Source organism: Notolabrus celidotus, chromosome 4 (genome assembly GCF_009762535.1).
Source record: "Notolabrus celidotus isolate fNotCel1 chromosome 4, fNotCel1.pri, whole genome shotgun sequence".
In the NCBI taxonomy this organism is placed as follows: domain Eukaryota; kingdom Metazoa; phylum Chordata; class Actinopteri; order Labriformes; family Labridae; genus Notolabrus; species Notolabrus celidotus.
In genome coordinates, this window is record NC_048275.1 from 11,721,226 (window position 1) to 11,735,746 (window position 14,521).

General features: G+C 39.6%; 1 protein-coding gene across 3 annotated transcripts in view; it reads left to right on the forward strand.

Moving 5' to 3' along the window:
• The window catches only part of march8 (membrane-associated ring finger (C3HC4) 8), a 112,806-nt gene that overhangs the window by 16,872 nt on the left and 81,413 nt on the right, over window positions 1-14,521 (forward strand). For all 3 annotated transcript variants that reach the window (XM_034681715.1, XM_034681717.1, XM_034681716.1), the window contains exon 2: window positions 12,280-12,488. In XM_034681715.1, the coding sequence (XP_034537606.1) occupies window positions 12,381-12,488 (108 nt within the window). In that variant the 5' untranslated portion in view covers window positions 12,280-12,380. The remainder of the gene's footprint in view (window positions 1-12,279; window positions 12,489-14,521) is intronic.

The window sequence follows — 14,521 nt, forward strand, 5'->3', positions numbered from 1 at the left end:
GAAACAAAACCTACACTTCCTCATTGTTGCACAGCTGCTCTGGCAACATTACAGCTGTTCCACTGCAGTGTTTTGACAGTGAAATGTTGACTGATCTCTTTCATAACTGTTCATTTAGTTGAATATTAAAACAAGGTCCAGTATCAACTCTGTTACTGCTTTAGCTTAAACCACTTCAGAAACTTAAACATCCTTCTAAATTACAATGGACTTCACTAATGTAGCACAGCTCTAGGGATCTGTCCTTTTATGATACTTCACACAACATCACACAACATGGTACTCATCATTCACCCTTTCACACACCCACACACACACATTCATTCTGATAATATGTAGAGCAACCAATCAATGGCCATTCATACACTGCAAGCTGCAGGCACAAGTATCTTGCACAAGGATACTTTGACAATTCAACAGGTTGAGCCAGTGATGGTGCCAGCATTCAGATTTGAGTATGAGTATGTCTGAGCCAAAGCAGCACCTTTTATAATATCACATCGGCTGAAAACCAAAGATTCAGTTTGGAAGGTACTAGCTGTTAGTTAGCTAGAGGCTCTTTACAACAGGCTGCTGACAGTTTTTACCCTTTTAACTGTCGATGCAAGTTACAAATAAGAAGCCTGTCACCATAGTATTTTATACATTGTTATTTCTCAATAAAGTTAGTCAAAAAGATACAAATTCAGCAAGAGATTTGTCCAGACTTTAGTGTTACTGAACCACCAAATTAGAAATGTGATTACAGAGAACCAGAGTTGTGAATAACTGAATTAATGTTAAATCTAAAGTTGGCTTTTCATCTGCACCTTCAGATACAAGACACTAGTGAGCTGCATTTCTCCCTGGACCATGTCTTGGGTCCAGATTAGGGCTAGGCGATACGGCCTCAAACAAATATCATGATTGACAGAACATTTTACCTTGATTTATGATTAATGATATACTTGTTTGTTTTTATTTATTTATTTTGCCCTTACAGTAAATGTACGTAGTTTTTACTGTAAATATGCTAACCTCAGCTGGGAGTATGTTTCTGATGAAAGAGTGTTTATCCTATCTTTGTGATTTTAAAATAATTGAAGGAAACACGCAGAGGAACTGTTTATCAGGGATATGATTGGTGTCAGACAAAAGCCGACAAAGAAACAAAGTACTGAACCAATCTCCAATCAAATTATATTAACTGAGCTGTTAGCTGGTGGCTAATGCCCTATTTTTAAGAGCATCAGCTTATCAATAAACACAGACAGCTAACATGGCTCAATGCTCTCAAAACAACAGGTTAATTTCAACTTCTAATTTTGGATTGATAGCCCAGCCCTAGCAGATGTTAAAGGAACAGCATGTAGGATTTAGTTTAGTTATCTGAATTTTATTTTACTTTATTTTATTCTAACCATCTTAAGAAATATATTTTAAAATACTTGTATTCCTTTAGAGTTCTTTTAGGGGAATGTTATGTCTTTAAAATATGTTTTATTTCTTTATCTTGACTGGTGTGTTTTTATGATCTGCCGGTTTTATTTTGCTGCCCATGTAAAGCACTTTATAACTTGTTTTTTGAAAAATGCTCTACAAATACATTTATCATTATTATTATATTTAGTCGCATCCATTGTTGATGTTTCATATCATACCAATTAACCAATGATCCCTGTGCTCCTTTCTTAAGGGTGTAGGAAAACCTGTTGCGGCTGCAAAACTCATGGAAAAGCACATCACTGTGGTGCTGCTTTAGCTCAGTAGGAGGACATTGTACGGAGGCTTAATTGTTCTCATCGTACTGGTCCTATCAATAAAGTATATAATCTAAAAAAAATGAAAAAAGCAAGACTATTAATCTGTGTGAAAACGAAAGCGTTGATATGACAAGTTTGGTTTTTCATGAAGAGCTGCTTCATATTAATTTGCTGAATGAGCAGTATCTTCCTGGAAGTCAAACTAATCCTGTAGCAGACCAGTGGGAAGTCCAGCACAGAGCGAAAGGTTGATGAAGAATGAGCTCATGCTACATTACTGACAGGTTGAGTGAATTTCACGTCCCTTTAACTGGAATTAAAAGAATGACAGCTCTCGTGGGGGCGTCTTGGGAAATGGATGAGGAGGGGGAAAGTTGAACGTAGTTCACTGATTCCTTCAAGCGTCTGGCATCAGAGTCTCTGTACATCACCACACTAAGCTGGGGAACTGTGTCACAGTATTTAACTGAACTTTAAATGGCCCACTTCTGTGTTTCCGCGGCAGAGTCACCGTTTCTATTCTGGTAGCAGCAGTACTGAAACTGAAACATTTACTGTAAGTGAATTAGATCCTTCTTCCTCGTTTGACAAAACCGACATTCAACAAAGGGGAAGAGGGAGTCTCACAGGCTGTTGTTGAGTGAACGTATGCATCCTTAAATCTGCATAATCCCTCTTTGTTTCTTAGTTTCTTTCTTGAAGAAGTCTTTAAAAAGTGAAGGTCACTTTGGGAACTGTAGGTAAGATCCAAAAGCATTTTGTAATTATTCTTATGTGTCTCAGAAGCATCAGCTCTTGTATTTTCCCAGTGGACAGGCCTGTTCATCCGGAATTTCTATTCAGAGATCAGTCCCCCAAACACACAATTAATCACACCCAAACTGGGACTCATTAGCATATAGTTAAAGGGTACTTTAATATCATACGTTATTTTGATTTATTCTGCACATAAACGGGTGAAAAGGCACAGAGAGAAGAAGAAGCAGTTTTAATATTGGTGCTGAAAAGTATGCAGCATTTACATATCCAAGTTTTAAAGGACAGTAATGCTAGCTTTGCTCTTCAGGTGAGCAAGACTTTAAAACTGCAGAAGACACTCTGTAAATCTGTGAGAGTGAGAGCTCTGGCAGGGCTTTAAGTCCAGTCACTGCTGCCAACAGAGCTATAGGATCCGTGCCATGATGAAATGCCCTCTTATCTCTTTGACTTGTTCCTTTCAGCAGCAGTACAGGTATATTTGTACCTCCCTATATAAGGATTCAGTGATGCAGTGACACATCTCTCGACAGAGCAGCAATCAAAGCAAGAGATGACATTTTCAGGCAACATGTACCTGCCAAAATGAACACTGAATACATTTCTGTGGGAGAAATATAAGAAAGATCTTAATGACGAACACCACAGTCACTTCTTTTCTCACAGCTTTCCTTTTTTCTCCAAGGAAGAGTCATCTCAGTAAAAAGTCACAAACAAACTGGAGAACAAACTCTTTGTTTTTGTCATTAGGTGGCAAAATTCATAGATTTAACTCACTGGGGACCCAAATGTTATTTCTCTCACACTCAACATTATGAAGACCCTCAATCTCTACGATATTTTATATCTTTCATAATTCATAACCAATCCTGCGGGGAAGACACCTTTTGAAAATATAGACTGAAGCCGTAGTACAGTGATGTGACGATTGATTGATACACGGCTGAGTTTTTCCGCCTGGTTGCTCATCAGAAGCAGGGAGCGGGCTTGCCGTCATATCTCAGGTCTGATCTGACAGTAGGGACACACAGGGGCCTCTGTGCTAGCTGAATAACAGCAGAGCTCAGCTGAGCAGAACATGGTGCAGACAGGACTGTGATTTACCTGCTGCAGAAGCAGAGGAGGGAGGAGCTGCAGAGCATGGCTGAACTGTGTTTTGTTTTTTTTCAAGGCTTTTATAAGGAACTCAAGTTTGGCTTCAAAATTGGAACACCTGCTGCTGCCAAGAGTTTGATCTGGCTGGTGTGTGGAAATGTTTTGGAAGCGAGTCACAACTTCTTTTCATACTCTTCCTTTTTGACTTCACAGTTTGCAGAATGTGAATCCTATTTTTTTGAGTTGTGGTGATTTAATGTTAATGACTTTAAGTATTAATTTTGGGGCATGTTTTTCTGTATTAGATTGGACAACTAAAGAGAGGAAATGTGGGAAGTAGAGAGCTGGGGGTGACATGCAGAAAAGGGTCGTGGCTTGGGAGCCAAAACAGCGACCGCTTCTACAAGGACTTTGGCCTCAGTACATGAGGTGCATGCTGAAACTACCAGCTGGCACCTCAAGATGAATGACTTAAAGTTTTTTGTGCAGTGTTTCTTTGTGTTAATACAGGCTTGACGGATGTGGCTGCCCTGTAATAGTTACAAGTTCACGAAGCTCAAATTCAGCTAGTGAGCAAGGCTTACACTAGTTGTATTACAATTTCAATCATAAAATTCATACACGGTACACAGCAAGGTCCCAAACATGAAAAGATGTACCTCAGACACATCTTTCTATGAGGAGGAGTGATACCAGATGGGTTTTGAATCCATTAAATCCTGCATCTCTCTCCATATGTGAGTGATGAAGTGAAGTCACATTGTGTTTCCATCTAAACTCTATCACTATCTATTTCAGCAAAATACACAGTGATATTTTAGGACTACTTTTGGTGAAGCAGTAGTCAAAGCTTGCATTTTTTATTTTGTATAACAATGCATTATGATGTTGATGTTGTGGCCAAAATGAGATGGGTTTCTATTCACATTCATGCTGCATACCGGTTCCCAAAAGAGGTGTATCCAAGAAAGATAATAAAAGATTTTACATGAAAATGGAGAATTTGTACAAGCAGGACTTGACTTAAATATAAGAAGTGTTCAGGTTTTCATTTGTAGTCTGAGTAGTATTGACCAATCATATATCAGCAGGCTTTGGTGAATGCAGGAAAAACAGTCCATAGAGCACTATCGACACTAAATGTCATTCTGGTTTACAGTGCAGACTCAAGACCCACTAATTGCAAGTAAACTTCAAGAAAGTTAGATTATTTTTCAGGTTCATACTGTTGAAGTAAGCCAGAGTGAAGCCTCTATGTAACTGAGTATTTACAGTGAAGCTGAGACCTGCTAGAAACTGATGAACAGGTGCTCCTCTGGGAGATCTGATGGATGAGCCAAGAAATGACAGAGTTTATGTTGCCGATATCTATAGAGCAACACATTTTGCTTGGTTTTGGATGTAAACATGATCACTTCTTTAGTTGTGAGTTTGACTATGAAAGATGTTATGCATAGAAAACAATGTTTTGGCTGGAAGTTGTTTATGGATAAATGCTGGCGAAACTGGAATGCTGTAAAGTTTACCGTTACCCACAGAGGCATGATACAGTGTTTGTACGTCAGACGATAGTAGTTGGGTTCCAAGACCGGTGTGCCTTGAGAGGTTTCATTTGGATCAAACTTAGTGACAATTCAACTCTCCTTATTCATGACAAAAACATCTGTCAGGTCAGCTCGTACAAATATGTAGGTGTCCACCTGTATATTAAGTTGAGCTGGGAGACCCACATTGATAACCAGTGTTCCTGTGTACAGCAAAGATTGTACTTTTTACGTCAGCTCAGGGTGTTTGGTGTGAATCAGGTATGGGATGACAGCATGGTATGGTAACCTCTCTGTTCAGCTCAAAACCAAACTCTCTCGCCTGGTGCAGACTGCCATGAAGGTCATAGGAAAGACTGGCAACCCTTCCCTTCAGGCCATTCATGAGCATTGTGTTCTTGGGCAGGCTCAGAGAATACTTGTAGACCTGTTGCACATCCTTTACTCTGAGAATGAACTTTTACCATCTGGAAGAAGGTACAGAGTCCCCAAGTGTAAATTGAATTGTTTTAAAAACTCCTTTGTGCCGATCTCTATTAGAATTTTAAATAGTAAATAGCCTGTTAGGTTTGGGACAGTGTTATGGTGTTCTCTCCTTAAGACTATGCTGTGTGTTGTATGAATGTGTACTATTTATTGTATTTTTTCTTATTTATTTATGTGTTCTTGTGTCATTGTGGTGATTTTTGAAGGAGCAGGTAACATGTGCAGCCCTGATGTCAAAGACAAATTTCCCTACAGGGACAATAAAGTACATCGTATTGTATCGTTCAATGAAGACAGGCGTTATGAATGAGTGCAGAGAGATGTTTATTTTCTTGCTAGTGGTCTGGTTTGCTCTTGGCAGCTGTATCAAGGCTTCCGGCTTTGAGGCTGTTTCTGAAGAGTGATTCTTTGAATTAAAGAAGTATCTGTTACTACTGTCCATGGTATAAGATACTTCAATTTTAACTGAAGATTACTCTGTGCAAGACTGATATACAAAAAAAACCCTCAACCCTCTGAATACTCCCAACAACAACCACAATGTCAGGCTGGATGAATAAAGTAAAGAAAGGCAGTCAGGCAGAGAAAGACCAGGGTCAGCGAGGCTCAGGAGGATAAAAAAAATACTTTGATGTTCAGTAAATTATAAGTTTGGATTAATCAGTTAATTTTTAATTACAGTTTGTGCAGAGAGATGATTTTAGATAACTTATCTTTGCCTATAATAATAAACACAAACTGATCATATCACCAGAATGACAGCTCACAGAGCAGCAGCTCAACATGATGTTTCTGTTATTGTCTTTGTAGAGTATCATGTTCACTCTAGCTTTGCTTGTTACTTGTTGTTTGAAGAGCAGCCATTTCTCCGAAGCGATCGTCCCCTTAACGGCTTTATCTGACCCCTGGAGCTGTTTCCATGGCAACAGGGCAGCATCGAAATTGAACCATGGGAGGTCTGTGATTGGTTTGAGTGCTGCAGGATTTGTAGGTATGAATATTGTTACTGTGAACTCTTTGACTGGCAGGCAGCCCAGAGGACGGACACACAGACACACAGTTGTTTGCTTGGGTTGTGTGTGTGTGTGTGTGTGTGTGTGTGTGTGTGTGTGTGTGTGTGTGTGTGTGTGTGTGTGTGTGTGTGTGTGTGTGTGTGTGTGTGTGTGTGTGTGTGTGTGTGTGTGTGTGTGTGTGTGTGTGTGTGTAAGTGGCCTGATTGCACATCCAAAGACCTTCCAACCACTTGATTGACAGATTGAGTTTAGTTGAATTAATCCTAAAAATATTCACTGTGCAGCACTGATCTGAGTGTGTATGGTGGAGTGTAATCCTGACTGTCCATCCAACACGCCACTCGACCCATTAGTACAACCCTTCAGCTCAACAAGGACCTCATGCCTGAAAATACAACGCCAATTAAGAGTGGAGTGCAGGATTTTACTGCAGTTGTTATTCTTTGAGTGCACAGTAACGAGCTCGCTGGTGTAGCGGCGGTCTCTGTTGTGGCTGCAGTGATGGATGTTGTTGGTTGTTTCATTGGACTGCAGGAAAAAACATTTGAGAGAACCCACAGCTCTGAGAAAGTAGTACACAAATATGACCATGATGTATTGTCTTCATCCCTCCTTTTCACTTGGCAGCACAGCTCCAGTAATGACGCGAGAATGACCACTCTGTAATTAATACAGACGTTTCAGACTGAAATACAGGAGCTTTAATGATGCAACCATGTGGAGGCTAAATCTACCCTCTTTTTTCAGCTTCTTATTAACTTCACAAACACGCACAAAACATGACTCCATTTACATCAAAGTGACTTGTATTCCTTAGCTCGCCATAGCTCACTAACTCAGCGTGAGGTCACATAATGGCTCATTATACAGAGAGAATTACCAAAAGGGATTAGATTACTTTACAGCTCTTGCATTCAAGTCACAAAATCCACTTGACTTATAACATCATCAAAGCTGATGTCTTCGGAAGGAAAGAAACAAGGCGTGCAGACAAGGTAGAATTTATATCCAACGCATGCAGCAACAGCAAGAAACTCAACAGGCCTTTAAAATACAGAATAAAGCTTCAGGTTTGGGTTGAACATCAGTGAGAGAATAAAAGATAAGTCGGTTTTTTTTTGCATACCTGACCTCTGCGTACAGCAAAGGACGCACCGCCTCAGGCATTCTCTGGCTGAATCCAGTGCTGAATCATGAAATATAAATGGTATATTTAGTTTTTTTCCTCTGGGTGAGTGTGCTGGGTAACCTCTTTTGTGTTTCACAACAAACACACACGCTGCGTTTTTACTGCCATGTGAATCAGCAGGAAATGTCAGTCTTGGGTGAGCTCCTCCTGTGCAAAATTTTACACCCCTTAACTTTTCAGCCGTTGAACTTTAGTTTTGCTTTATTATCAGAGACAAACACAGAAATAAAAAGACCCCATGAGCCACATGAACCGTTTTTGTCTGGCCTAATAAGGCTGCACAGTTAATCCAGATACCCAGTCAACTTTTTCTATTGAAGAGTTTAACAAATGACCGTGGTTGCTGCTGAAAAGATGTTAAAAACTGGTTGAAAAGTCAAAGATTTTTCACTGACTCTTTGTAGAAATAAATAAAAGGTCTCAACCTGAAATCTGCTTCCATTAAAAGATCCATCACACGTATTAACAGTGATTTTCAGGTTGCATCTTGTATATTTTGTAGCTATAAGTATGTTGCAGTGCATCACGGTCACCATTACAGTGAAACTAAGACCTACCAGAAAAGGGTGAATTGAAAAATTTGAATACCTGACTTCATACCCCTGATAGCTGCAATTACGACTGCCGCAACTCAATTCTGTCAGCCACCAACATCTCATGGACTCATCATTCATTTCACATCATTTCACTATGTCAGCATCCAGGGTGGATCTGCTTTCAAAGTTTGAGTTTCACAGTAAATGTCTGAGCATGGGTAGTCTTCATATTTGGCCAATAAAAACAAACTCAAATTGTATGGGGCAAAGTAATGTTTCCAGTTATTAGTGACTGTTTATAGATTTATTTAGCGTTAGTTTAATTAAGAAATTGTTGATTATTATAGTTTATTTTTTGATGAGAAGACACTGTCTCTTTAATATAGGTTTGTGTGTGGCACAGACAGTGGGAGGAGTCTGTGGAAGCTAGACGGGTTTGGAGTCGCACGTTTTTTTACTGTGTCTGTCTAGAGTTTTATTTATTATTGTGGAATCCTGCATCATCTGCCAAATACTTGGATTTGTGACACTGATGGAACATCTAAATAAATTTGTTTTACCTTTTACAACATTGAACGGCTCAAGAGTGGATGAGTGCTCTGGATGCAACAGGGAGACATGTGTAAGCCAGGACTCCAGCTATCAATGCAGTTTTGTCTTCTACAAAAATTGCTCTCTTTACAATATCTCTGAACCTTCATGTCAACATAACAATGCCCAACATGCGCTTTAGTTACAGTTGTTTGTGTAGACAGTTGGAAACTGGCTAAAATTAGGTCTGAGACATTCAGACCTAGTCCCTGTTGGGGCTAACTTGGTATTCAAATCTCCAGAACAAAATCTTGATTGCAAAAGGTGACATTTTGTGATGATGGTGATATAATGTGTTGTCAAACAGCATTATGGGGAGTACTGCAGGGCTGCATATCTGACCGTTTGAGTTTCCCAGATCAAAAATATTCCTTATTTGTTTGATTCAGACTCCAACAAATGTCACATTAATGTTTTAGTCATGTTTTGTTATGCAAATAAAAACTGTGATATAGGATTGATTTCCCGTTAGATTCATTATTTTGAAATGACTTTTGTTTAAGCAGGAGAAAACTCGTGAAGATAAAAAATGTATTTTACAACAGTGTCCTAATCAAGACAGGCAGCAGCTCAGTTAAAGTTCTGACAAACATTGAGAAGCCATATATGCAGAAAAATATAAGATACATGGTATATAAAAAAGCATAAAAGAATAACATCTAAAACAGCAAATATTTCTCAGAATTGAGCACAATCATTATCGTAGTACCACTGGTGTTATTACAAGATACTAGATAAAGACATCAAGGACTTGTATTCAGCTCATATTGATAGAAGTCACTCTTAGTCTCAGTCTAAGAAGATAAACAGCAGACAACATTATCTTTGATGTGTGTAAACTTAACACAGTGAGTAATTATCAGAATGAACAGTAAACGGCGGTTTGTCCCAACTTAGTTTCGTTTTTGATCACCGTCCACTGAAACTCTACTACACTCCTCCTGTAGACCAGCTAATTAAAAGAAAGTGGACAGAGTGAAAGTGAATGGAGGGCAAGGACTGCACGCTGTAGATCAAGAAGCTGACATGTCTGATGTCTGCTGTCCATCTGTGTGTGTGTGTGTGTGTGTGTGTGTTGATATGAGCGTAATCACCGTTCCTCTTGAGAAACACTTATCAGAGACAGTGCAGCGATGAACTGCAGTGTCAGATCTGCCTCTGCTCTCCTGCCTCTGAAACCTCTCCTCAGTTAACCCTTGTGTGACACTCTCAAACCTCCAACCTCACCCTCCCCTACAACCATCACCACTGGTTTCTGATTACTGCCATTTCTCTGACCTCCCATCTGCCTGTTGGCTTTTTTTGGTTTCTTAATCCTGTCATTTTCAAACTGCAGAGCCTGAGGGTTTACTTGGCAAGAAGGGAGCCTGTGCACAAGTACACACATAAACACACAGATACACACATGTTCCAGTGGTGAGAAAGAGCTTAATTGCTGTCAGTGGCAGTACAGATGGTTGCATTAACAGAAGTTAAAACGACCCCGATGTGAAAACTCTTGTGTAACTCACATCGCTGCTGTTCTCCTGTCTAAATTTATCCAAGGAAACACGACATGGCTCTCTCTCCTCTGGTGTTGAGTTTTGTGGTTTTAGGTCAAAAATTGAATCCCTTAACAACTCTTTACTGATTTACAACACCTCTGGGATCACCTCTGTGATAATTTATTACTCTTCTGCTTGAGCTATTCTGAGACAAATTTCTGCTCTGCTGTGGTAAATCACAAGAGACAACAGAGTCTTTGGAGGTTTGAGAGAAAACTAAAACTGCCTCCACTGTAGCATAGGTCAGCTTTAAGAAAAGTGTCTGGGCCTGCTTTTGAATAATTTCAATGTTTCAGAAGAATTCTTTAAAAGATGACTAACTTAGTTTAATTTTAAAGCTTTTTTTTTATTTATAATTTGTGTTTTTCCTCTTGATCTTTTTAACAGAGGTCTCAAATGATTCATTATTTCAATTCCAAATTATTACATAATTTTAAATAGTTAATTGCAATGAATCCCATTTTTAATTGCATCTTTATGGTACCATTATTTTGCATTTCAAGCAGTTTTGGAGTCTGTATTAATATGTTAAGCAATTCTTGCCAGTGTCTTGAATAAGGAAACAAATCAGTGAAATGAAGCGTAGTTTATGTTCTTGACTTTTAGATTTAGTATTCAAATACATGCTCCCCTGCTGCAGCTGTGTGGTCTGAAACCAACTAAGTGCTTATTCTGTGAAATTCAGTCAGTATTTTTATATTTTTTTAAAGGATACCACTGTTACATGAAAACAAATATGCAGGAGTGCATTTACAAAGCATCCAATTGCTGTCGATAGGGTGTGCAGTTTTTTTAAGATTATATTGATTACTCATTGTTGTCCAGGGATCCCTGGTTAATGTGACAGCATTTGGTTGGTTACTTTCTCTGTTTCAAGCAGGTCTCATGTGCATGAATCTGTTGTTTCCTGCTATGGTAATGCATATGACAGGTCATAACATGCCCACCTGATGACATCCCCTAGATTTGAGTCTTCTATGTTGACTGGCTAGCAATCGGCTGCCACCCATTTAGCAAGCGCTGTAGTTAACTCCTTCAATGTAACTATATTCACAGTTCTGTGTATCCTGATGTGCTCTGTTGGCTTTTGCAATGCGGTTGCCTGCTGCCATCACTCTGATTAGCTGCACCTGTATGCTAAGCTTGTAGGCTTGTAGGCTTGTTGGTGATATTTTAATTCAATTTGATACAAAGTGTATAGTACTTTTGACCTGTCAACTGAGCTGAATGGGAATTTATTAAAGGGAAATGTGCCATTCAGAAGTGTTTTCATCACAGCAGCATGTGTGCAGTTGAAAATTATTTAAGAGCACTCAGGGTTTTAAAAACTGTAGTGCAGCTGTTATAAAGATGTAATGTTGCCTTGAAATATAAGAGCTGTGAGTTTCATACAATTTATGTACATGTTAAGGGAATTTATCATGCTAATTTGTGTGCTTGTTTTTAACTTGAAAGGCATGTATATCATTGAACATAGTCTGCAGGTTAATACATGAGAAACAGCTCTTTCAACTAGTGTTCTCAGCTTGTCTGCACTTAAAATGAAAACGTTTTATGCAACATGAAAAAGTTATGTATTACACACAGTAAAGTGTCCGTGATGCAGAGGATCATTGCATCAAAATCTGATTTAACATCTGAAGGAGTTGATCTCAGTCAAGTGATCAGGAGACAAGACAAAAAAAACAACATGAAGCTGTGCCACTTTATTTTTTATTTTTTTATTATGTGACGTGTTTGTCCTGTAGTGAACCTCTGTCCATCCTCTCTGTGTTTTCTGCAGGGCAGTGCAGGCACAGTGTTGCAGTTCAGACCATCATGCCCTTTGCTCCGGCAGTGGGACAGGAAGTGAGTGTGTAAGCGTCCCTGGTTGGATCTGCTGGGATGAACATGCCACTGCATCAAATCTCTGTCATCCCCCGTGATGTCACCACATCACGGGTGTCCGGCAGCGGGAAAGCGAAGGACAAAGACAAGGACAAGGACAAGCAGGTAGGTGAAGACCTAAAAGGCGAAAAGTTTAGACTAAGGGATCTGATTGGATGAGAGGTATTCCCTGAGCGCTGATATGAAGTGCAACAGCACTGGGACCTCACATCTGTTTGTAAAGGAGCTTCAGGTGCTCTAAGTACTGTTGATTCTCTTTCCAGTAACTGTGTTTGTCTCGACTAATCATCATACACACCAACTAGGCAACTGTCAAAGGACTGTTTGCAGTACAGATGGAAACAAACAGATTAATGTGCACAAAACAAACTGGATGATCTGCACTAAATTGCAAGAGTGCTGGAGATGTTGAATGTGTTGCTGTCCAGTTCTAGTCAGGCTGCAGAGCTGGATGTGTTGGTGGAGCTGGATGGATGATAGAAAATGGTTGATGCTTTTCTCTTTTAAATGATACAAGCAGGAAGTGATCAAGTATTGTAAGCAGCTAGAACTGTGATATAACAACAGTATCACATTTGTGGAAGTGCTGTTATACTGAATATCAGCACGGCTATGATTATGTTTCAGTTACAGCAGTGCTGACATTCAGTATAACAGCACTCCCTCTCTTGTCATATTGCTTAATTAGCAATGCTAGTTGGCCCATCCCTGTCCTCCTCTTTTTCTCTAGAAGTTGTTTTTGTTCCTTTTTTAATACAATATGAAAAAATAATGCCCTCATTTTTAAACAGCCTACATTTGTTCTCTTTGTGTCTGTCTCATTGTTTATTTTGTGCCACAGTGGACTGTGTGACTCTGATATGCAGACTCTGCATACTGCCGCTCACACACCCACAGAGGACAGTTCTGCCAGATAATGTCTGATCCTTTTTATTCATAGTGTCATTATTTTTAAAATAGGTTTGACAGCATGAAATTTGTATTCCTAAAACCATTTCTTTGTTTCATAGAAAAAGATAGTTGAACCTTTTTGAATGCAAACATTGTCAGAAACTGAAACTAGATGAAGACGAATAGGTTTTAATCCTAAAATGAGAAAAAAAGCCAAGGCCAAGTCCGAGGTATGTGAGGTGGTGATAGGAGAACGTAACCTCAGGTGTTGCCAGTACTGAGAGAACAATCAAAAAGTTAATTATTAAATGCCGTGGGTGTCAATCTTACCCAGTGCATCACATCCATTCACTCACAAATGAATTATTTCTGTTCCCCCTGTGGGTCGAGCTGAGGTTTGCATCTAATGAGGCCGGTCAAAGTCTGGTTTGCTTTTCCCATTTGAGCCCCAAACTGCCTGTAGGCCATCTAGTTTTTCAGTTTAGTGTTGGACTCCTAAAGTAAATACTGGCTTTAGTACCTCTCAGATTGTTGGCTGTTGAAAAATTGACAAATGAAATCAGTAAAATCCCAAACTCACTGTGCTTTATTAATCATCCCTGCTGCTTGGAAATAATAAAAAAGACCAGATCTGCCTAATTGAGACCACACGCGATCTTTCATGAAGAAGGGGATTAGTGCCACATCTAAAGTGTTCGTTTGAGCCTGTCACAGATTTCGGATTTGTGGATTTTGACTCTATTCTCTGAATTTTGGCTTTTTCTCAGAATCCAAAGATTACTCCCAGGAAGCTTTAAACCATTCAGTCGTCTCATCAGGATTTTCCCCACGTTTGAGTTTAACATTTGATTTTTCCAACAAAGATAAAAACAGCAGGTGTACGATCGCTTTGCACGCGGCTTACTGATCATTACTTTCTCTCCCTCTCTCTGTTCCTGTACTCCCGCACCATCAAACACCTCAGTGGAGTGCTCTCACAGTGCTGTTGCTCTTTTTTGAGCTGAGGTACAAAGAGAGGTGCTAAGACAATATGTCGTTGGCCTGCCCTTTCTCCTCGGCCTCATCACATCACAATAGATCGAGGGCGCCAAGTGCAGCAGCACAGGTGTTCTTAAGAGCCTTCTTCATGCTGCATATGGTGCTGTGTCTCATCCTCACTCTCTACACAAGTGTTGGCACACACAAGCTGCAAACTGGCTCTGACATATGTGTTTTTACTTAACAGCACACACACACACACACACACA